We start from the raw sequence: 25,396 nt of genomic DNA, 5'->3' as shown, positions 1-25,396 counted from the left end.
CTCTGCTCCTATTCACTCATATTCAATTTTTTTCTTGCAGAAAGTTCCAACTGTGTGTTAGTTGTAGAAATATGCATTTGTAATTCTAAATGGAAAAGTGAAGGTGAAAGGACAGAGTTTCAATTTTGTAAACTTCTACTTCCAAACTTTTAATTGCTGTAAAGATATCAGTACTTCATTTTCTAAACTACTCTCCAATATGGCTATTCCAATGATACTGACATTAAACCACATTGATTAAACTTTTAGTGAGTTCCTAAACACTTTCAACTAGATTAAACCCATGCAAGTTTTGAGTTTTCATTTTGTGATGATTTAGCACTGAAATTACAAAAACATAATTCTACACTCATAGGATTATAGAAATCAACAGCTTATATTTCTTTTGTCCATGAAAACTAGATAAGTTAAAAATAAGCTCTGTGATATAGTTGTTTTCCATATATGCAGTATTCCACATAGTAGTTGTTATAACCGAATGGTTAATTTACCACTTACTGAATCACAGCTAAACTGTGAACTGCTTTCAGACATTCATTCTTTTTCATTTTGCTTATTTAAAGATTCAAAATGCAGCAATAGATTATGAAATACATGTAGTGGTTAGGGTAACAGTAATTTTATGGCAAGAGACAATTTGGTGTAGTGGTTAAGTCATTAGGCTAAAACCTGGGAGCCTGTGAGTTCTAGTCCCATCTTAGTTACAAAGTCAGTAGGGTGGTCTTAGGCCAGTTATTTTTCCTCAGCCCTATAAGAAGGTAATGGCAACCCAGTTCTGGAAAATCCCTGCCAAGAAAACTTCTGGAACTTGTCTAGGCAGTTTCCAAAAATCAGACACAACTGAACAGAAAAAAATGACAGAAAATTTGAGCACAAGGAAAATATGAATCATATAGACTATTATATGATTGACATTTTCCAAAATAATTCAAATATTTTTGCTGACATATTTGTTTATCTCAATTTTGCATTTCTTTTACAAGAATCTACAGAGATGAACTTCTTCGTATTTAACCTATAATCAAGGCAATCTAGATGAAGAAAAAACAGTAGACAAAACAAATAAGTAAATTGTAAGGCTTTAAAAGGCTGATGAAAAAAATTTCTGAGAAAGTCTATGAAAGAGATAGGTCTTTCAACAAATCAAAAGCAATACATGTACACATTTAGTGTAATCTCATTTTTTGAACATTTAAATATTTTTTACACTTTAACTACAAAATGCAGTTTAAGACAAAAAAACAGTTCTGCAATTCTTTCAGTGTAGTTCAGTGTAATTTTCTAAGAACATCCTGAGATGTTCCCTTTTCTTATACACAATTATAAAGTTATATTTCAGGTAGAAATTGTATTTTTTAATCCTTTCAAACTGTTCTCCTACTGAAAACTGCTTATCTCTATTGCTTTTACTCTCAGTGGATAAAAGTTATAAGTGATTGTACTTTGCATGGAATCCATAGACCTGGGAATAATGAATTCATTTCACAATGAAAACATCAGTAAAGGAAAGACATAGAAAATTTTTCCCTGCAACAGTGTTGTGCTGAAATTATAAGTTCAGATTGAATTAGCTGTGAAAAATAGAGTCAGAGAAAATCCTAAATCATATGTGATATACTGCTCCTTTCTCTACATATAGAACTTCTAAATTATTTTTTGCTATTTCAGTTCCTATAACACATTTTATTCAAAGAGTAAACACCAATATCCTAATTATGGCTCCAAATAATACAATGACTTGTAATTATGTCTACCTTGTGCAAAAAACACCAACTTTCATTGAGTTAATCTGTACATCTACCAGTTATTTGTTACTTAAAAACATTGTTCTTATGTACATTTGTAATGTAACTTAGAATTAGCTCACTCTGAGTTTTTTTTTACTTAGGTAAAGTTCATAAATATACCTAGATATACTGTAAATTAAACTTAAATCAGTTAATTTACTTCCAAATACAAAGGGTTAAGGCTTAGGTGTCAGAACATCAACATGTAATTAATATTACGGACTGAGGATGGCTTCCTATTTTTACACTCTAACCATTCCCAAGTGTAGAAGAGCTTTCTCCCTAGCTCGCTTTAATGTTCTGCCCTCAGCACTACTGGATGGGTGATTTAAGAGGCTCCCGATTAATGAGCAGCTATGTCCCTGTGACAGAGCTGAGGTTGAAACTGTGCACCATGTCCTTTTATATTGCCCTATGTATAACGCAGGCAGATCTAAGTTACTGTCTCTCCTTGAAACAGACCCTTCTAGACCCAATGTTAATAATTTGTTCTTGTATTGTCTAGGGGATGGCTCCTCATATATCACTTCTTTGGTTTCCAAATTTAATTTAAGAGCTGTAACCATCAGAGAAGAACGCCATAATTCCCCTTAGTCAAGTTTTTGGTCACCAATTGTTCATAATTAATTTTCCCTTGTTCTTCTTTTGTTGTACTTGTGTTTTGGTCTGTGACCGCAAATAAAGTATTATTATTATAACATGTAATTAATTCCTGTAATTGATCTTCTATAGTGGGTAAGGAAATCAACCCATTAATCTGCCATGACTGAGTGGCACATCTATCACTGTACAACAAAAGATAGCCTTATTCACAAACATAGGAAAAAACTCAGTGATTTTAATGGATTTCTCTGGATGTCCTTCAGAATTTTGGATTGTGCCTATTCAGCAAAAGTCTTTCTGGGCCATAAATATACATCATTTTTGCTTTGGAATTTATCCTGTCATTTTCTCTTTATAATGTAAAAAAGTAGAATATAAATACAGCCTCAGTTTAGTAGTGTCTTGATAAATAGTTTAGCTTAAAAAACACAGTAAGTCATCACTTAGGCATTATCTGAAATATGAGTGAGGCTTTTCCTCAATTCTTCAAGAATTCCTGAAATGTATACACATTTATCTATCTTAACAGAGATATGCTTAGAACATTAACAAATAGCATATTAATCACTGCAAACAACAATTTTAAATATAAAAAAAACTCAAGTCATGAATTACAAAGGAATGCCAGACATACCCTGTCTAACCTTCTAGCTTCTATATGTCTAAGTAGCTGTTGTCTCCAGTCAGCAGGCATTTTACCACAGCTCTCATTTCCCTTCACAGGGGTAGGCCTTGTCTTTAAATCAGGGTTATCTGATGGCTTCTCACCATAGTTACTCAAGTTATAGTCAGATGGTATTTTTTCCAATAGAGCTGCCATTGTTGGCCTGGCTGAAACTGGCCTGGTTTGGGAGGTACCATAACTCTCTGTACTGTAACTCCTTGCAGACAAAGGCCTCCTTTGCGTTAAGTTTTTAACAGGGAAGCTTCCAGACTGGGTTTTCACTTCTTGATATGAAGGGTGTTCATCTTCATACCTGCCATTTCTTTTAAGAAACTGGGATTCAGACACTGAAATGCTGCTTTGGCGTTCCATAGCTCCTCTATACTGATGTCTGTTATACCTATCATTTTGAGGCATTTCATGAGGCTCACTGACTCTTCTATACATGGACATTTCAGTGGAGCTGGCCAATGAATCTGCTCTTCTTAAAAATCCAGCCCTTGATCCCTGACTTGTCAACTGAGTATTGACAGTCTCTTCATTAACAGAAGGCTGTGAGAAGGAAAACATGTGTTCCATGGGTGGATATCCTCGGTAGGCTCTGGGACTAACCAAATCCTTAGAGACATTTTTCGTCTGTTGGGAAATGTATTCTGGAGTATGTTGGAAAGGGGGTGGTAGTCTCTTTTCAGCTTTCACTTCTACCGATCCTTGAGGATTAAAACTTTGGTCAAACTGGTATACTTTTTTAGTCACAGAGGGTTTTTGCTGTTGTTGGACCTTTACGCTCCCATAAGTCAGTTCATCGTCAAGCATTGGCACAGACTGGCTACGGGACATACTAGACATTCCATGTTCTGGCCCCAACATCTTATCTTGTCTGTCATGTATCCCTGCGTTATCAGTAGTAGCTGCATAGTTTTCTAGTGGTATGTTATAAACTTTATATGCACCAATATCTATCTCATCTATACTTTGTGATTTCTTAAACCGGCTTGTTTTTAAATCTCTCATCATTGGAGAAAGCCTCTCTGTACTTTTGCTGATGGAAATAATATTTTTAGAAAGCTCTGGGCGACAGTGAATGTGTGAAAAGACATTGCTGAGACTTCTGTTAGTATTGGAATCATGATATTCCCATGGTGTACCTGGAGAAAAAGTACTAGATATTTCAGGAGAGTCTTTAACAAGATCTTTCCTTTCAGGTAAAGGGCTGCTAGTAGGGGTGATCTCCAGCTTAGAAGGAAAAGCTGTCCTATCTTCAAAGGGGCTGGGTGTTCTTGTCCAGTTCTGCCAAGGGTTTGATGGAGGCACTTCTGATTCAGGGGTATTTCGTATAGTGGATTGCTCAAGTTCTAGGGGAATACCAACTATCCTATCTTGCCTTATTAAAGGCCTGCGTCCATGAGCAGATGTGCTTCTTGATTTGGAGCTTAAGAGAGGATTGGTGCTAGGATTCTCCACAGTGTTCTCCTCTGCCACAAATCCTGTGTTATCATAGTGAGAGCTGTCATTCCAACTGTCAGCAAAGGTATCACTCATTGGACGCCTATCATTGTGTTGCTGTAAATTTCCTGCTGGAGCAGATTCCCGCTGACTGAGTAAAGGCTTGGTCTCAAGGGGTTGTGGGAAAGATTGGACAAGCCTGCAAAAAACAAATATTTAAAAAAGCCTGCATCAGAAAACAGTCAATTACAGCAGATTAAAACGTTAACAAATACCTGATCATTATTACATACATAGTTTAACCAATCTATTACTGAATGGAATGTTAATCTAGACTGGAGTGGAATATGAAAATTAGTTGAGAATGTGGGTGATCTGTTAATGTCAAAGTTGATTTGTTTTAAATTCTGCCATAGACAAAATATTATACAAGCAGAACAGATCAATTTTCAGAACAATGAGGCCAATGAAACACTTCTAAGCTATGTTGATGTGCTTAGCTCTTTCCTTGTTATCAATGAAATCCACCTTGGAATGAATTGTTTTCCATTTAAATAGCAGAAATGGAATGAAGGATAAATTGGAGGATGAGGGAGGGAAGGAGAGAGAAAATTAACAGAAAAGCAAACATAACTTCCTTACTTCCTCCCTCCCTCCCTCCCTCCTTTCATAATAAATTCAGGAATATATTTATATACTAATGGAACCTAAGCACATAGCACTAAGCTTACCATCAATGTCAAAGCCTCTTTCAAAAAGTAATTGGCTATATCCCTGAAGGAATAAAATTGCCCAGTAGTTAATATAAACAGGTGTATATTGATTAAGAAAAACTAGATGACACATAATCATTACATAACCTTCTATGACCTTTGCTTAGTATTTTCAGTAGAAATAGACCCTTGGGAATCTGTGAAAGGTATAAGAAGCTTTGATATTTGATTCATTCATGAGGCTTAACATTTTTTTGAATTCTGGATAGGAGATTCTCAGAAAAATCAAGAAATCAAACACAAGAATCAGGACCTGAGCATTATTCTCTGAATTTGGCTGAAATTATAATGATGTCCACAAGCCCATGCTACCAGAGAGTACTTTCAGGTTTTTTAAATGTAGGATTTACTGAATTCTTTTTAGTTCTGTTTATTTAAACTTTTTGGTTAAATAAATTATATGTCCCTATAGTCAACTTGAATGCAATCAAATAAACACACCTGTTACCCCACAATGAATTATTTACTGCATCTTTAGCTGTAGTCTGCAAAGATCCTATTTTAACATGAGCATTAGAAGACCCAGAAGAAGCTTGTGATGGAGAGTAGTCTGAGTATGTGCCTGAAGAAACACTGTTATTCATGCAGTGAACTTTATCGGCTTCAGACTCATCAGTTGATTCTGGAAAAAGCAAAGTAACTTGTTAATATGAAATTAAAAATTCAGGGATGAATTTTTAGGAAACAAAATACCAATAGTACTTAGACTTATATACCCTTCACAGAACCTTACAGCCCTCTCTAAGCAGTTTACTGAGTCAGCAAATTGCCCCCAACAATCTGGGTCCTCATTTTACTGACCTTGGAAGGCTGGAAGATTAAATCAACTTTCAGCCGGTGAGGATTGAACTTCTGGCAGTCAGCAGAATTAGCCTGCAATACTGCATTCTAACCACCTCATACACACACACAAAATATATGTTATAATTAAACACAGAAAAGTGATTTCCAATCCTTTTCTTTTCTGTTTAGCCACATGTCTTCATATGTGCTTCTGCTTGGACTCCACATAAAAAACAAATGCAGCTAATCAGCATTATCTTCTGCTTGATAACCTTCAGTCACATCGGACACTTGCAGAGATTATGGCAATCAATTAATGCAGCTAGCCTTACACAGCACATTGATTTATTATTATAGTTTTGCACTTTGCTTCTCACACTTATACATATGTTTGTTAAAATAGCTATTTTTCTTTGATTAAAATATATTAATTATAACGATAGGAAGAATTGATATTTTTTTTGCTACTGAAGGATGTTTTTGCAGCATTCCACACTCTCCATGAGCTTAAGCAAACTGCAAAGGTCACAAGCAATATGGCCCAGGAACTTTGGTTGAAGATGGATCAGTTGTCTTTCCTCAGTAAATGAAAGTACTGTAACTATTTTCAAGATATATAACAATGCAATATCTTCTCAGCTACAACTTCAATATGATCAAATGGTCATAATAATCTATGACCACAGTATTGTAAAATTACTTACATATAGTTTGATGTGCAAGCAACTATGCTACAGTATTCAGGATTCAAGATCAGTCTGATGCTTTATAATCATATACTTAAAAGCATTTTCCACAAAGCATTTCTGTATAAAGAACAATAATAGTTCTGCACCATTCTTCACCCATTATCTCCAGTTATGACACAGGAGTTTAGAAAAATCAAATACCTTTTTTTTCTTTTCCTAAGAGAACAAGTTTTGGTTGATATAATGGTGCATCAGTCATTGAGGGGCGAAGTTCTCCTATCCTCATGTCATTCACTGGGTGTACAAAAGAATCCTGTAAATTGGAATAATATTGGAAAATTGAATATCATAAAGACAAAGATGCAATTTTCAGTGGACTTTAAACTATACTTTTATGAGAACTATGAATACTAAGCACATTCACTTGGAAGATAGTGGCAAACATTATCTGGCAGAATTCAGTATTAAAATTATCCAAAACATTAACCTACATATTAAAAATCAAGAAGCATGACTAGCAAACTCATGCTCACAAAAGCATGACAATGTGCCCCCAGCTAAATTCACATAATTAGACAGTTTGGAACTACTGAGAGCCTGCTGACTACTTGTCTCAGTAATTCCATGCTGCAGAGTAGACCTGAATAGCCTGTGGAACTCAATCCTGCTTGCCAGAACCTTCCACCTCAGGGACTTCTCAGCCAAGACCAAGTGACCCTGATCTGAGAGACACTGAGCGCACATTCAGGAGGCTACACAGCACAGAAGTGCTAGAAGACTGTAAGTTTTGGCAGGAAAATAGATGAGCTGCTACAAGGTGATTGATGAGGCTCAGCTGTATGCTAAAAATGGACCTAGGGTAAATATCTTCACCTTCCCTTGCAGGTGAAAATGATTTTTACACTGCGAGTATTGCTTGTTTTGCTGTAGTTATAATGTTCGTCTTAGACCTTTAGACTTTGTTGTTTGCTTATTTTTCTGGGATTCCCAATCTGGCATTTTAGATTAGTTTTCTATATCTTCTGTTGCAACGTATGTTACCTAAGGTATTTAAATTCAAACTTGATTATTTCCTATTTCTTGCTGTTGCTTTTTTCTCAATTTACTTCTTCTACTCTGTACCTGGCATTGAAGAGTTTTATAACCGGTCAGGTTGCAGGACAAGCAGAAAACATGATAATTTTTACTATTCCTTTAATTTTCATCCATTGATTCCTCCCTGCAATTGAGTGCCATTCTGGATGATAGCTAAGCTATACTGACATTATTTTCATATTATACCACCAAGGTTTTTGTATACTAACATTCTTTTTTTTGTTATCTGTAGTAACAATGGTTTTACTTAGTTTTTATTATTAATAGAATACTTTAAAAAAAATGACTTGTGTACAGAAAGTAATCTACCTGTGCAATTGGTTTCTAATGCATGTGCAAAATTGCTGAAAGAACACTCCATCTTAAAATTAATGATTATGCTTCTTTCATAAGTCAAGGGGTCTTCCATATTTCTTAAAACTGTTATGAAACATCCTCCCTTCTATATTTATCTTCTCTTGAGAAAACCAACTTTTCTGTTGATCATCTATTTTGGGCCATCTAGATCAGGGATGTCAAACTCATGTTGTCACAGCAGCATCATGTGATGTATTGGGACTTTTCCCCTCTTCGCTAAACTGGACATGGTGTGGCCAGTGCATGATGCATCTGGCCCGATGGACCATGAGTTTGACAGCCCTGATCTAGCTCTAGAAGTTCTTCAGATCTCCAAATCAGTAGAATAATTACTAATAACTACTGGAGAATAATAGACAATAACAATAGAGATAGACAGACAGACAGATATTGCTTCAATCTTAAAATCATTACTTTAAAGAATACTGGTGTTTATTCTTTGTTACCTCCACTGACAGCTCTTTTGTTGCCATGGGCCACTTGTGCTCAAATTTGTCTTTCACAACTTGTTCTGAACTGGCAGATGGTGCTGAATTCTCAGGCCTCACTCCATGAGTAGATTTTCCCACCAAATTTTGAACAGATTTCACCATGTTTTTTAAATCTTCTGGATATGGAGTTGGATAACGCTTTAAATTTATTTCAACCTGAATATGTAGTTAACAAAATAAATTAAAAGTAGAAGCAGAAAAGAAGAATAATTGTTAAACTGTTCAGTTTGATTACCAAGGTGATATACATTGCAAAACACAGACAGTGAATTTAGGAATTTGAGACAATGTTAACATAGAACATCTGCTACACTGCACTTTTTGAAATGCAAAAGCCAGTATCACATATAATAGGGTGGTGCAGAATTCCAATCCATTGTTGTCAGTGATAAAAATGTGATCAAAATTATACCTTGATACTTATGATGCAAAATATTCCTCCAATAGTTTAGGCAGATTCTAGAAATTCACTAATATAAAGATAACACAATATTGTGACTGCTTATTTGAATATACTGTACCCAAAATATACAACTCAAAAGAAGCCTAATTGTCCTTAGTCTATAAAAGCTATAAAACTTAAGTGAATTGCATTCAATATTGAACAATTATTATTTTTCTCTGATAAATGGGTATACTTGAATAAACTGTGACACTTTATTTACCACAAACATAAAAAATAGATGTACAGCCAAGATTCCAAAGCATACACAGCTTAATAGGCATCCATCCAAAAAAGCTTGACTGATATGAAAAATACAGACTATGGTACAAATTTACACTCAATGTTGAAGTATAATAAAATACGCATTACAGACAAGCACATCGAAACATAGACCTCAGTAGCAAATATAAAATATTACATGGTGTCAATGTCCTGCACAAGAACTATTTAACTGTAATGAGTGGATATAACACTACTACAGCTTTCATTGATAGTCTAAAGACTGCAAATGCTGATAGGCTCATCTAAGCACTTGTATTAAACATTATCTGGGCGATGGCTTAACTGATGCCCAATACAATCTACAAAAAGGGGGGACATAAGCAAATTGTGCATGCATTGGAAAAACTACTAAAATACAAAGTAGCTAAACTTAAACAAAGATATCTGACTAAAGCAATTTATCTTAGATCAATATTATTTTTCAGTGGTAAATTATTCTCAGATGTGCTAGATAGAAGTAGGGTGAAGATATTCCTATATTAATATTAAAAAGGATAATTACCAATGCAGTCTAGACTCCCTTTCTATTCATGGTCTTTTATGTTTCACATTTAAAGTTACCTCAGAAGTAGCATGCCGCTGGGGATAAAAACCTTCCAAAGTGCAATATTCCTGGATAGAAGAATTTCTTTTTTAATTTCTACTGTCAAATTCAATTCAGCAAACAATGATATACTTGACCAAAAGCAAATGTTATAAGATTCATCAATGCAGATTTGTTATGAAAAAATGTGTTATAAGATCCATCTCAGTTAAATGTAAAAAGCAACTTATAAGTACCTAGCAGGCTGCTTTAGGACAAGCATTTTCTTGAAAATCAGGCCTTTGATATTGACCGTTCTTTTGCCCCTTAAAATAGTGCCTTCGTTATGCAGTGCATATGACAGAGAGGCAAGATATAAACTATTTTGATCAGTTTTAAGATGAAATCTTTACCCTATGTTTCATTACCTGGATGAGATTGTAAGAAAATATTTTTAAATACCCAAATATTTACCTGTCAGTACATATCTGATTAGATATCAAGCAATATTTTCAAGTTTCTTAAATTTTAATTTTGAAAAACTTCCCACTTCATTAGACTTGCAACCATTTTAGGAAAAATGCTGATCTTTTTCTATATTTACATCTACAGTATGATGTGAAATTAATAGGCATATGTCCACTGTCTCTTTAATATGAGGATTTAAAAGAATGCATTTTCAATTGTTGGCAGATTTTTAGTTCTTGCAGAGATATTAGCATATTAATAAATTTTAATATTATCATATTAACAATAATTATGGCTAACAGGATTTTTTTCTTAATCCAGAATCTGGAATCAAATTACAGTTTCAGAGTCTGATTTCAGATAAATTCCGAATGTGTGAATTCATATTTAGTGTAAATAAATTCAGTGTACTTTTAGAATTTTGTTGTTGACTTGTATTGTTTGTTCATAGGGTTGTGTTCTACTATATATTGTGGTTAATTAAAGTTTTCCAGTTAATCCTGTCTATTGTTAAGGTTAGATTATTTTTTAATCAAATTAAAATCACAATGGATTTGCTAAAAATCAAAAATGCATTTTGCATTGGAAAAAATTGTAATGTATTGATAAAATGTATACAGATGTATATTTGTTATTGCTCAGTTTGAATCCATCATAAAATCTTACTGGCAGTGGCTCTTGTGCAATTTTGTAACTATTAGAAGTACCAAGGGTTTTCACATGAAGACATAACTTACCATGTAAATATTTTGAAAATGTATTTATCATATATATGCTACCTCCCTGAATATTAAAAATGTAAAATTTAAAACCTCATAAACAGCCTATAGAGAGATAGAAGGAATACAGTGGAAAGTTATTTTTAATATTTTATTTTATTTAAATATTTCAGTCAATTTCTATTTTCTGCTGAAATATTTTATGCTTTTTGAGGGTTTTTGTGTAAATATAAAGAGAATATAAATTAGTTATTTTTTTCTTGAAGTATAAAATTATTTTTACTTGAAGACGAAACCAGATTGTATGTATGTTACAGTCATTAACAAAACATCTCACTAAAACCCACTTTGAAAGAAGCAAAGTGGAAGGAAGTAAAAGTTGTATTTATGCAAAGAACTCTGCTGCCCACCCACAATTCATTTTGATGCTTACTGCTAGAATAGATCAACCAGCTTCAAAGAGATTTACTTGAACATTTTATTTCCTCATCAGGTTATCATTTTTCTCTTGTTTCAAGCACTATGTTGTTTGAAAAATAAATGATTTCATTGATGAAAAGTTAAACACAGTCGCACTGGACAAACAAAAAAGGAAGAAAACAACTGCAAACTAGTTTTATATTTGTATTACTATAGATATGAAGACTCTTTCCCAACTCAAAGGAGTTCTTAATTTTTAAGAAGCAAGGAGCTGTTTGACTTTCCCAGTCAAATGTATTTACTTCATACTTCTTTTTAAATTGATGGGGGGGAGGGGGAGCAAAACCATGGCTCTTGTGTGCTTTATAGAAATTTTCTATGGAACTGGAACAACACCTAGGTCATTACATAAAATAATTTTGTTCTTAAAGGAGATTGAAATTTATCAGCATTTCAGTAGAAATGTATTTGATGGCAGAAAAAGTTGAATTATAAGTGATACATATAAACATAAGTTGCTTTACATGTGTAGCAGGGTTATGTGTGTTTATGTGTATACATGTGTATGCCCCTGACAGGTCCTTGATTATTTATTCAAGAAATTTGAATAAATCTCAATCACAAAAACAACAAGAAGGAAAACAATGTCCTAGGGCAGAGATATTATTTTTCTTTATTTCTCCTATGAAGTCTATTCATATCCTTGATCTTCCAACCACCACTTAATTAGCAGGTTTTTTAGAATCAAATATATTTTAAAAATGTCTGCTTTAAATAAACTTGGCATCTAGCCTCAAGGTGCTATATCTGTGAGGAGAGCTAGTTTATTATAATGGGTAAGATATCACTATTTCCAGGTGCCTCCATTCCAACTGCAATCTGTTTGATCGTGATTCCCACTAATCAATATCTTTCATGATAACTTATCTTACAGTATTGTTTTTTCCCCCTTTATTTGATGAATTTTCATATGAGACAAATCATCTCAAGGGAAATTCAGCATTTCAATTTAGTGCAGTAATAATTAGATTATGATACATATAACTTTATCCTCTATTTCTGTGGTTAATCAAAATAATCCTAATTGTAGCCAAACACTAAGATATTTTTGCATAAGAAATATTGTGTGAAATATCAACCTTATTGGGTTTACTGCTTACTTATGAAATTGAGACAACAGAAGTAAACCTCAGGGATGCTGAAATTGAAACTGAAATGCAGATCTTCATTTAAAGTATTTGTTCATAAAGTCACATTATTTCATTCTTGCTACAATCTTCTACATTTTTATATGATCTACTCTATCTTTAGACTGAATGAGATAGCAATTTAAGGAAACACATGCTAATAAAAACAGTATAATCTTTGTATTCTTCAAATTAGGAGATTGTCCTGCATTTGTATTGTATTATTGAAAGTGTTGAAATAACACTTGTGTCAAACTGGTTGATTTCTATACCTGGAAGGAGGTGGAAAAGGAAGGTGTCATTGTTTTAGACAGCAAACTGTTCTGAGCCATCTCTGATGAATATGGAATGGAGATACTTTCCTTGTATAACATGTACAGATTCAAGAACGAATTGAAAATAAGAAGGGGTCTTATAGTTAATATACAAAATTCTATGAAAGTAGAATGATATTTTCCATAAGATTGCAAATAAGGTTTCATTATCAATATTGTATCAGTTTTCTTGTGAAATAAAGGGTTAGGGTTAGGCTTTTGCAATTTTGAAAAAAAAAGACATTTATGTCAATATGAATGAATTAATTGAATTCTTATGATGTTCCCTGTTGTGTAATTACCTCTGATTTGGCTTTGTAAATGAATCTAACATCCTTTTTCTCTCTCTCATTCTATTTTATATAGAATGAATCTCCTTTATTAATGTCCTTTAAAGTGACAGCTATCTCTTAACTAATAAGAGAAGACATTTGCCAAGTTTGGGCATCCAGTTCCATTGATCATATACTATTCCTATTTTTTGAAACGGTAAAAATATGGCACAAAAGGCATTTAGAATGCAGTCATTTTAGTTCCGCTAAATCTAATTTGTAAGAAGGCAATATGTAATTTCAATTTCCATACAGTAGGGATTTATAATACTGACACTTTTTTTCTTTCTAAATGTCACAAGCCATTATACCAACTATCAAGCACACCATGGGCATTAAGACAAGATGGCTATTAGAGGGAAAGCATTATTTAAAAAAGAGAATCAGAGTCATAGAATGTCCTCACACAATACAGATTTAAAAATATGTAGTCTTTCACACTGCCAGCCATAAAAGAAGAGGCTCTAAGCATTTGCAACATTCCATCTGTCATAGCTTACACTGCACAGTTCAAGCAAAGTCCCAGAAGACAATCCATATTTCAAAAGATATTCCTATACAATCAGTAATATTTCATATATATGTACCTACTAGATTCTACATTGATACATACATACATGGAATAGATACTATTCCAGTGGTTGGGTATTTATGGTACTCCAAATGTTGCTGAAAAACAACTATCAGTGGATCTAGTCAGTCTGCCTCAAAGTGGAGTACTGACAACTTAGGTTCAACATGTTCTAGAAGGTCATAGGTATTCCACCCATAATTTATTTATTTTCTATATTCACTGAATGTTACCTGAACTGCAACTATAACCAAGAAATATAATTCCACTTACCTTAACTTTTCCTGCATTTTCCTCTTCTTCCTTTTTTTCCTCAAACTCAAAGGCCACTGTCATACGTTGCTGCCGCTGTTCCTCCCATAGAGTAGGATTAAAACTATCACTATCAGACTGGAAATCTGTAATTAATTTAGAAATGATGGCTAGAATCAAATAAACTACCTAACAAATTTTATTTGCTATTCTTTTAAATTTATAATGACTCTAAATAAAAAGGCACAGTTACATGCCATGTATTTTTTTTCATTTCTACATTATTCATTTATGGATTCTATGAATTTTTGTTTTCCTTACCTATGCTTAGTGCATGTAGACAAAAATATTTCCTGAGCCTTCGAAAACTATTGAAAATTATTCAGAGCTTAATTTCACTCATTATAAGTCTTTATAACATAACCCCCAAATTATGATATTATAATAAACAGCCTAAGACTTGCCATCCTAAATATAGAATTATTTTGATACTGAGATCTGTTATTTCTAAATCTATGCAAGTTCTAGTTTCTGTAACACTCTGGTTTTGGGATATAATTCTGACTGCAGAAAGCAAAAGCTAATCTAGGATAAATTGGCCAGGAAATCTGTAAAACTAAACAAGGCATGCCTTCCTGAAATTGCTTCAGAAATATGTAAATGATTTGAATGATATTACAATGATAAAAACAACAGAATTATTAATAAGATTTCTACTTACTTTTCAATATTAAATAATTATTGTGTTATTTTGTGCATTCAGAAAAAACGGTTAATAATCTTACCTTCATCACCACGAGGTTGCTGAGGAAACATGTAGTTAGTTAACACTCTTTGCTTTGTTTCTGGATGCGCCTCAGTTTGAAGAGGAATCAGAGCCTTAGACTATACATTAAAGAGAAATGCACACGCACAATATATAACATTCTATCTCATGGGAAAAAAGTAACAATGAAGCAAATTAAATTATGGAATTAAAAATATTATGAATGCTAACAAGTAGTATTTTGTTACAAAGGGTACTGGTAATAACCTTTATTTAAAATGAAAACCTGCTAAAACTTAATATTCAGGTACAAAATTGTATTGCATTATGACCTCTGTAACATCTACAAACGATGAATGATGATGCACTATTGTGATTTATTTATTGTTCGTTATGTTGCCATACTGTTTTGATGCAGAAAGAAAAATATGTTGTTTTTAAATCTATGGATACAATTCAGAAGCACACATGAAATTCACGCTCCCGTACACACATTTTACATATACAGTATATCCTTTCTTATAGTATCTCTGCTTGGCTCACTTAAATCAGAGAAAAACTGCAGTATCATTTTGCATTTGAAGGGTAGGGTAGGGATAGGATAGTATCAAACAGGTCTTGAGCTTCTTCTTGTGTGAAACACCTTGATAATGCCTGGCTTCATACAAATACTAAAGCACAATATGATGTGTTTTTACTTTTAAATTACTAAGACAAATGATATATTAAGATAAACCAAAATCTTGCACTTAAGTCAGTTCAAAACAAAGTTATTTATTAATTACTTTTTCTAAAAAAATATGGAAATACTATTCATAAAAAAAGAAACAAAAAGTCTATATATTGCAGACAGTTTCCCGACAGTCAGTTCTTTTACCAAGAATCCAAGTTCTTTACCATCAGCAGATTTACTAAAAAAATTGACAACAGGTAAAAATTTGGGGAAACGTACTGTTTATATTTCTGTATCCAAAATGCACAACCTGAAATTATGACTTAATGATGTCATGATGATAATGAATTTTACAAATGCCGGTATACCAGTCCCCTTTTGTTTATATACAAATGGATATTAAATACATACCTGGTTGTCTGAAAGCCACAATGCTGCAAGTTCTTTAAGCTTTGTAAAAGTTATGGGTAAATTTTTTAACCTGTTTTTTAAATACAAACAAACACAAATATTTAGAGAAAATCAATCCCTCCTGAATACTTGTTTAGACTTTGCCAATTATTTAAACAACACTTTGCAGTATTCCACAATAAATATTTAGTAATTTGTAATATATCTTTCAATTATTTAAAAAATCTTTTAATAGAAACATTAATTTAACTTTTTCATTTAAAATTAAAAATGTTTCCTAAATTTTTAGATGGTTAAAATAGTAAATGATACTACCAACAATTTTAGCTGTGATTTGCTCATCTATATGCAAAAACTGTCAAGCACTTTGAAATTAGTTGCAATCTAGAAACTTCACTTTTATTAAAAAGAACACCGTTTTAAATATATTTAATAGGAATATATTTTATTGTTTTAAAAATATTTTTGGCTGTATAGATTCCAGCTAGCCCTAATTTCTGTTTTATGATGTTGCTTGATTTTTTTTTCTTATTTACAATTTGAAGACATTTATTTAAATTAGTTGTCATATTAATTTTTTCCATGATAATATATAACAGTAAAAATGAAAAAGAGACTTGATTGAGATTCTGATTTATTAGATTTATTAAACTATTATTTTGGAACTGGTGCTCATACAGGTAGTCCTCAACTTATGTCCACAATTGAGTCCAAGATTTCTGTTCCTAAATGAAACAGTTAAGTGAATGTTGCCCAATGTTACGACCTTTCTTGCTATATTTGCTAAGTGAATCACTTGCGGTTATTAAGTTAGTTAGAAGTCTTTCCCATTAACTTTGCTTCTCAGGAGGTCATAAAAACTGATCACATGACTCCAGGATACTGCAACTGTCATTAATATGAATCAGTTGCCAAATATCTGAATTTGATCAATTTTGACCATGGGGATGTTGGAATGGTCATGTGAAAAGCTGTCATAGGTTGCTTTTTTTCAGTACCATTGTTACAGTCATTAAACAAACTGTTGTAAGTTGAGAATTACCTGTATAAAACCAATAAGGATCCATTTCAAAAAAATATTTTAGCTATTCCATTTATGTAGCAAGTTCTCTTGCTTTTGAAGGAATCTCATTGCTATACACTGTCTCATTGACTATAGATGTTGTATAAGATGTGATGTGACACTCCTTTCATGCTTCTGCCACAAAAAGATGAAAACAATTTGATGCACACGTAAACCAGCTTACGCCACTGAAGTTGCTCATACAAATGCTGGTGTCATTTTCATTCTCTCTATGATACAGCATGCCCAGAATTTATCATATAAAAAGAAATCTAAGGATATGAATTACATTCCATTCACAAGAAGCTTTTATGTTGAACTCCAAATTACTTTGTATTAAATGAAAGAACAGATCTGAACAAAAGAATTATCTATCCAAAATTATATATACCTAAATTCAGATGTCAATGGGAAGCTACAAGTAGTAGTATTATTTTTACACTTATTTTTTAAACGGTTGATATCAAGAGGCCTACAATACTGCAAAATGTTTAGGAGTGTACATAGCCAAATTCTTCAATTAATAGCTAGAGGAAGGAAAGGTATTTTTAAATTAGTTCAAGCTGCCTTTTAGTACTTGTTTCACCTAAATGAGCACAATTATTTGCATTTAGTACCTGTTTCTCCTCCTGCAATTATTTATGTTATGGTTGATCACACAGTCAGACAGATATTTAAACTGGGATGTGACATTTTTATCCACCTATTGAGTTCTTTCCAAAGACCTGGGATAGACAGATATTATTGTTTCATGGTGTTAGAGATATCTGTGCAGGATGTAAACTGTTCTGAGTAAAGCTGCCTTTTGCAATTAACCGATAGTAATTTTATCAATGCTAATGTGTCCAAGTGGTGTTCCAGATGTCCTGGGATTGCACTCAATGCATCTATCACTATTGGTACTATTTTTGCTGTCTTTTGTCACAGTCATTCTACTTCTATTTGCAGGTCTTTGTATTTTGAAATTGTTGTGGCCTGTTGGCCACTGGTCCCTCCAGCAGCTGAATCAGAAGAGGCATGGGAGTCAAGAGTCAGCATCAAGGGAAACTGAGAGCTCCAAGGAGGAAGAGGGAATGGAGCTGGCAGAGAAAGAGACAAAGACAGAGCCTGGGCTGTCCATCATCCCACAGATGGAGAGTCAACAGCCCCTGGGTCTAGAGGTGACTGATGAGGAAGAGGAGGAACAGCTGGGTCCAGTGCCTGATGTGTGGATGTGCAGAAGGCAGAGAAGAGGAAAGCAGTGGAAATCCGTGGGCTGATCCTTGGGAAGGAAGAGCCACTGCTGCCAACAAAGCCCCACCCTAGCTCTGGAGATAAAAGGCAGATGAATAGATGTGGCAGACAATTATCAATCTTCCAGCCGGATGGACTTGTTAACCTGCATTAAGTGAGAAACTTTGCGAGGGCTGCTGGCAGTCCAAATAAATGAATCCTTGAGTTCACTTCAGAGGGTTTGTTGTGTTGGGAAGCTGGGTCAGAACAATGATACTCTCAACTTTTTTGGATAAGAGAGATTAACCAGAGAGTAACGAGATTGCTTGCCCTGCGCCAGTTTCCTTGTATTTATATTCAACTCCATTAAGCAATTGGCAGTCAGAAATAGTTTCTTAATTATTGCCCCCAATTAGGTGATCATGTAGATACCGAATTACTACCTGCTACTTCAAACCTAATCTGATTTTTGTTGTTGTTACCCCCTTCTTGTTTCCTTCAATTCTAATTATATGGATTATATTATCATTGATCAGTTCCTTAAAAAATATCAGCTTCTTAATGGTAAGAATGAAATAACTAGAGCAGCAAAATATAACCGTTCCAAAACAGAAGTTCTTCCTGAGGGAAAAATATCTTGAAGCAAAGAGTATAAATTTGTATTTGTTATTCTGTCAACTGATAATCTGGTAGCATTTTAAAAGAAGAATATTTTAGTAATTTACACAGCAGATGGTTCTCTATCCTTGTGATGCTCAAAAAATAAGTAAATTTAAAACAATAAAAGTATTACCTGTTGTCACTCAAATTTAAGACACGGAGTTTCTGCATTTGACCAATTTCATCGGGAAGAAATTCCAGTTTGTTTGAACGGAGGGACATGACGGTTACATTCTTGCAGCTGCCAATCTGTAGATAAGAAAGACAACTATTAGACATGTTCAGTGGTATAACAACCGTTTAGGATTAATGAATTGTGATGCCTTCAAATTAATTAAATTCATTAATTTTCACAAATGAAAGCAAATATACGTGCCCCAGGATATTGTTGCGGGATCCAATTTGGGTTGGTCACTGGGACCAGAGAGTTTGTCTTCTGAGTTTTTGGACCGATGCTGGAGCCCATCCACAGGGAACTTCTCTCTCCCTGAAGATGGGCTCCAGCATGAATCCAAAAGCTCAGACAGAATAAAAAACATGCTTCCTTGATTCAATGATTAGGAAGGTTGAAAATAAAAGTCCCTCACACAATGTATGATTAAAAATTCTGAAATTGGGACAGATGTGACATTATTGGCTTTTTCACTGGGCCAAGCATTTTCAAAAAAAGATTACTACTAAGGCAAAATAAATCTGAAAGCAAAATGAAATTGGTCCTCCTCAATTGTGCTGATGGATTATGGATGTGGTCTGCTGGATGCTAGTATTCCTTCAACTATTATGGAAGGAAAGTTTCCAGTAATCCGCTGTGTGTTTTTGCAATATAAATTATTCAGAAGGAATTATACGGGATGGCTTTTGCTGCCTGTTAACACAGTATTCATAACACTGTTCTCCACATTACAGACCAATACTACATTGATATTACATAAAAGTTCCTTCAAATCTCCTGAGACTCTTATCATTTTCTCTTTGAAATGCGTTAGCTGCTGCATTTTTTTCTGTACAGAAAGCAATTTAGAAGCACTTGATCGCTGAGGGAGCCATCATCAATACACTTATAATTAAATCTGGAACTACTGCAAACTAGAACATTTCAAACTCCACCTGGATGCTATCATTTCCAGTTCAACCAATGACTAAAGCACACAGTCCTGATACCTTTTAATAATGATACAAATGAAAAAAATATTTTAGATGAAGACTAGGTATTACTGAAATAGATTGTATTTCCCAATAAATCCTTACTTCTCTGGGAAGTTCAGTCAGGAAGTTTTCATCTACAGCTAAAGTTCGGAGACTGTGCAGATAGCCAATGGTGGGAGGTAGAGACTCCAGTTCATTACAGCTGCAGTCAAATTCTTCTAATAAAGATAAACTGAAATGTTAAGTGCATTTGTTAGTCTAGCTCTCAAAGGGATTAATCATTATTTTCTTTGTAATTAACTTTCTATATTCAGATTTGTAAACTATGTAAATAGGCATAAGATTTTCACTGGGTGAAAATATCAATTATCTGGCACTTTTTTTTTTGCAATTACAAAATAAAGGTACATTGGAAGTATAAAAGGGATAGAGATTTGGAGCTGCTTTCATATTAAAGCAAGCAATAATCTATTCAGTACCACGATTGTCAACAAAAACTGCCAGTTTTCCAGACTCAAAGCTACTTTACGTAAGAAGATTTCTATGTGAGGGTTTAGTAATGTGTATGCATTAATGTAAAAAAATACAAATTATAAATAGATATTTGTCAAAACATGCGGATAAATATATACGTGTGTGTGTGTGTGTATAGCAAAATTAATTTTTTCTTATTCTGTACTACAACATGTATATAAATGAAACAGGAATGGTTAAATTACTGCATTTTTCAGAGTATAAGACGCTCCGAAGTATAAGATGCACCTAGCTGGTCAGCTTCAGCAGAACCTGATTAGCACAAGCAGCTGATTGTTGGTTGGATCAGCCTCCCAATGATCAGCTGTTTCAGGCTGCAGGGATTATCATCATCTATTGCTGCCTCCACGCACCACATTTTCAGCCTCCACATGCCCCGTTTTCGGCCTCTGCACACCTGATTTTTGGCCAGTTCTGGCTGATGGGGATCGGAACAGGCAGAAAATGGGTGTGTGGAGGCTGAAAACAGGGCATGCAGAGGCCAAAAATGGGGCATGCAGAGGCGGCAATAGACGATGGCAATCCCTGCAGCCTGAAACAGCTGATCATTGGGAGGCTGATCCTACTAACAACCAGCTGCTTGTGCTAATCAGGCTGTGCTGAAGCTGACCAGGCTGTTTGCTGCAAGGAGGCAATTTGCTGGGAGGCAGAGGTCAAAGGGTGGGGGCCGGTGGGTGGGCAGAGCTTTGGCAATATTTGCTGTGTAAGACGCCCAGACATTTCCACCCACTTTTTTTGGGGGGGGAGGAAGTGTATCTTATATTCCGAAAAATATGGTATTAATGAAATGAATTTTATCAATATTTTTAAACCCTCAATTCCTATAAGAAAAAATGACAAACATTGAAATTGAAGTATTATATACTTGTAACCATAATACCATACAACATTTGCTTTAAAAAAAAATGTTTTAGTTTAAAAACTTAATGATTTGTTGGTTGCTCTTACTTGAATGCTATGATTTCTTTAGGCTCTATTGTTTGGTCATAGTTGTTTCTTAATTCCAACTGCATTAAAACAGACTATACCTCCCCGCTTTGATTCTCTTAATGACCATAAAAAATAAAAATTCACAATTAAAGTTATGTTACTTGTATCAGCCCTTAGAAATGAGACATTCAAGGGAAATTTTTATCATTTGTAGAAATGATTTGTTTTTCAGACTGATAAGTACCATTCTATATAGACCTTGTATTGGAAAAAGAAATACAGAGAAAAACAATTGCTGTTAAAGGTATTTGGTGATATGATTACAGGTAGTCCTCAACTTACAACAGTTCATTTAGTGACCACTCAAAGTTACAATGTGATTGAAAAAAAAAATGACATGATCATTTTTCTCATTTACAATCACTGCAACATCCCCATGGTCATGTCATCAAAATTCAGATACTTGACAACTGACTCATGACGGTTGCAGTATTATGGGGTCAATGATCATGTTTTGTGACCTTCTGACAAGCAAAGTCAATAGGGAAGCCAGATTTCACTTAACAAATACGTTACTAACTAAACATGTTACAAATTTGTTAAGTGATTCACTTAACAAATGTGGCATAAAGGCTGTAAAATAGGACAAAACTCACTTAGCAAATGTCTTACTTAGCAACAGAAATTTGGGTTCAATTGAGATCATAAATCGAGGACTACCTGTAGTTATTGTAAAATTAAGCCACATATACCAAACTATGAATTTGAAGTTGATTGATTAAGTACATCTTCATATTGTTATTTAAATTAGAACTTGAAGAATTTCACTTAAATATCTACAATTGACTGTTTACAGCTATCTAAATCATCTCTGAATAATCTAGGGGAGGATTTGGGGCAAAGAACAATTATTATTTAACAGGAATATTCTTGACTACCAGTTTTGAAATGTAGGTGGAAAGAGGACACATCCTGATATCTCACAGTCTGTAATAATATGTTTTACAGATGTCCCAATTCCAAACTTCTTTCTCACAAACTGCCTGGACTCATGAAAAAGGATGATAATCCTGTAAATCCTCTATTTTTTATGTTATCTTTAAAATTCCTTAGTCTAAGAAATCTAAAACAATTGATTTATAACCAATAACCTATTTAGTTCCCATTTTTTTCTGCTACCAATAGTAGCTGCTCAACTTGCATGAAAGACTGAAATCTATCATCCTTTTTAAAGCTGTGTGGTGATTAGTGAACTAGGTTGCAAAGAACAGCTGAAGGCTCTGTTAGGTTTTTGATTTTATTGTTTGTGCTGCCAAGCTGTCATTCAAACCGGAGAAAGCAATTGTTTTGAAAGCTAACATTCAGAAAAATTAGCTGAGATCTACTTTATGCTTGCACTGACAGAAGCTAATCCAGCCATAAGCATTGTACTCTAACAGACCACCTGGCAGAACAGTCATGATTCATTGTCTCTACAGCATGCTAAGAGATGTAATATTCCTTTATAATTGTCAATATGGCCTGAAATAAATAAAGCTGAAACTATTATAGGAAAGAAACTCTGGGTTTCTAATGACGTTCCTGGTAATATGACTCTAAACATTGATGTAATCTTATAGAAAGAACTGTATAGTTCTCCAGTTTGCAAATTAATTATTCATTAATACAATATTGAAATCATTTGTTTTGAAGTTACGTTAATAAATAACTATAAATTACTATATTAATGATATATTATTATATCAATTTAAAATTATCTATTATGGTTGCTCATTAATTTAAAATCAATTATTCTGATTGAATATGTTCAGAGAAACTTGACATTCGAAGACCAAATAGGTCTTAAGTATTGCTGAAATATTTTAAATCTCTTGATTCATGAGTGTAGAAATACATATTTTAGCTGTCTTCAGAAATGTTTCTGAACATTTGGAGGAAAAGATCTGTGCAAATATGAAAAATCATAGTTCAGTGACCAGGAAGGAAGTAAGTCAGATAGATAGATAGGTTTGCTGGCTGGCTATACAGATAAAGGAGATTTCTAACTTCTAACAAAATTCTTTGTCAAAATAATGATTTTGTAAAAACAAGAACTCTTAAACATCTCTTAGTCAAGTAGAAGTTGAAATGTAGAACTCAAGCGAATTGATCAAGCATACTGATATCCAATCCCCTGTTGACTGATGATATCACCCAGTGATTTAAATGTAGATGTTAAACAGGAGTCACTGGCTCAATCACATTTTTTTCTCTTTTCTCTCTCCCCATCCCATCAACACCAACTGGTACTGGTGGTGGAAAAAGGATAAGAACTATCACAACATTGTGCCTGTCCCTCTGCCTCCCCTCCTCCTCCCTTTACCTTCATTTGGTCCAGAAAGATAACATGATCAGTGTTATTGAAAGCTACTGAGGACCAGGACAATTGCACCATCGCTATCCCAGCTCAGCCATAGGTCATTAATAAGGGTGATCAATGCCATCTCCATACTATATTCTGGTCTGAATCCTGATTTTAAAAATGATCTAGGTTATCTACTTCATCTTGGTTCCTCTAAGCTGAAATCTTAACAAGAAGATTGGAGAAATTGTTCAGATAAGCGATGGCTTCTTGAGGAGAAGGATGAGCCATTCCCTTAATCAAGGATCATTCATTATCACATCGCCCAGCCACCAGGCACTATCTGGACAACTTTAAATAATCAGGTGGGTCATAAATTTAAAGGATAGGTGGTCATGTTAATTGCACCAAACATCTTGTCTATCTCCTCAGGATTTACGGTGTCAAACATCTATCAGTTTACGGAACAAAACATGAGAAAATTTTGTTGGGCCGCAGAGAAATGTCCCCCTAAAGCAACCCCCAAAGCCCGCCTACCTGCTGGCTCCCACTCTTTGGCCGAGTGCAAACCTGCTAAAAGCAGCATAGCCCTTGCCGGGCAGGATGAGGTAATGGTGCTGTTGCAGTAAGAGGGGGCTGAAGTGGCAATGCAGATGGACGGAAGGTGCAGGAGTGCTGTGCTACTTGCATTTGTGCAGCACTCCCACACCTTCCAGTTTGCCTCTCCTGGCCTGGACTCTTCCTCGATGGCCATGGGAGGTAGGGATGGCCCAGGACAGGAAAAGTACTAGCTGGTGGTGGTGGTAGGGGGCGGAGTGGGCAAGTCTGCACTCACCATTCAGTTCAGAGGTCTGGAATGGGGCATCGGCATCAATTTCCTCATCCCACTCGGCACTCTGCTCTGCTGCCCCCCACCCCCAAAGCCCCAGCCATCACTGCCCGGGGAAAGCACAGGAAAAGTTAGCAGAAACATTGCTCTTGCTGGGGTGAAAGAGCTGAGATCGAGGAAGGCACAGGCAAGAGAAGACGGAAGTTGCCGCCTTTGAAAAGCGCCACTTTCTGTTGCCTGTGCCTTCTGATCTCTGCTCTTTCACCCCAGCGAGAACTGTTTCTACATGCTTTCTTTTCCTGGGGGGGCAGCAGAAATGTCAGGGTTGCTCTCCCCTCTTAGCAAGCCAGGCCTGGAGGAATGTGAAGAATTGCGGGCGAGCGCCGGAGAAAGGCATGTTGAAAAAGCCAACACACGTTTCCAGTGCATTCTCCTCTGTCCCGAAGTGGGATTGAATGGGGGGAAGGGAGCAGGAGGAAGGGTAGGAGGGAAGGAAAAGCCCAGTTGGCTTTCCTTTGGCATGGGGCAGGGGGGGAGGGGGGACACCAAATGCACAGACCAAAAGAGTGCCAAGGAAGATGGGCTCCTAATAACCAGCCTGTTTGTGCAGGCAAGAGCTCGAGCTTTTCT

At 34.8% G+C, this 25,396-nt stretch overlaps 1 protein-coding gene across 7 annotated transcripts in view; it reads right to left on the bottom strand.

Moving 5' to 3' along the window:
- LRRC7 (leucine rich repeat containing 7) overlaps window positions 1-25,396 on the bottom strand; it is a 194,984-nt gene that overhangs the window by 29,228 nt on the left and 140,360 nt on the right. For 6 of the 7 annotated variants that reach the window (XR_015742889.1, XM_026700110.2, XM_087930017.1 and 3 more), the window contains 10 exons: window positions 20,235-20,364; window positions 19,120-19,235; window positions 16,052-16,121; window positions 14,987-15,086; window positions 14,223-14,347; window positions 9,977-10,027; window positions 8,644-8,844; window positions 6,947-7,058; window positions 5,715-5,895; window positions 3,025-4,699 (listed from right to left, as the gene is read on the bottom strand). Coding sequence is in view for 6 of the 7 variants with exons in the window: in XM_026700110.2 (XP_026555895.1) it covers window positions 3,025-4,699; window positions 5,715-5,895; window positions 6,947-7,058; window positions 8,644-8,844; window positions 9,977-10,027; window positions 14,223-14,347; window positions 14,987-15,086; window positions 16,052-16,121; window positions 19,120-19,235; window positions 20,235-20,364 (2,761 nt within the window). In the remaining variant the exon portion in view is untranslated. The remainder of the gene's footprint in view (window positions 1-3,024; window positions 4,700-5,714; window positions 5,896-6,946; window positions 7,059-8,643; window positions 8,845-9,976; window positions 10,028-14,222; window positions 14,348-14,986; window positions 15,087-16,051; window positions 16,122-19,119; window positions 19,236-20,234; window positions 20,365-25,396) is intronic. The other variant, XM_026700109.2, reaches the window with a different exon arrangement.

The sequence above is a fragment of the Pseudonaja textilis genome, chromosome 3 (assembly GCF_049901715.1).
Source record: "Pseudonaja textilis isolate UNSWEBS1 chromosome 3, rPseTex1.2, whole genome shotgun sequence".
Taxonomy (NCBI): Eukaryota; Metazoa; Chordata; class Lepidosauria; order Squamata; family Elapidae; genus Pseudonaja; species Pseudonaja textilis.
This window is presented reverse-complemented; position numbering and strand designations above follow the sequence as displayed.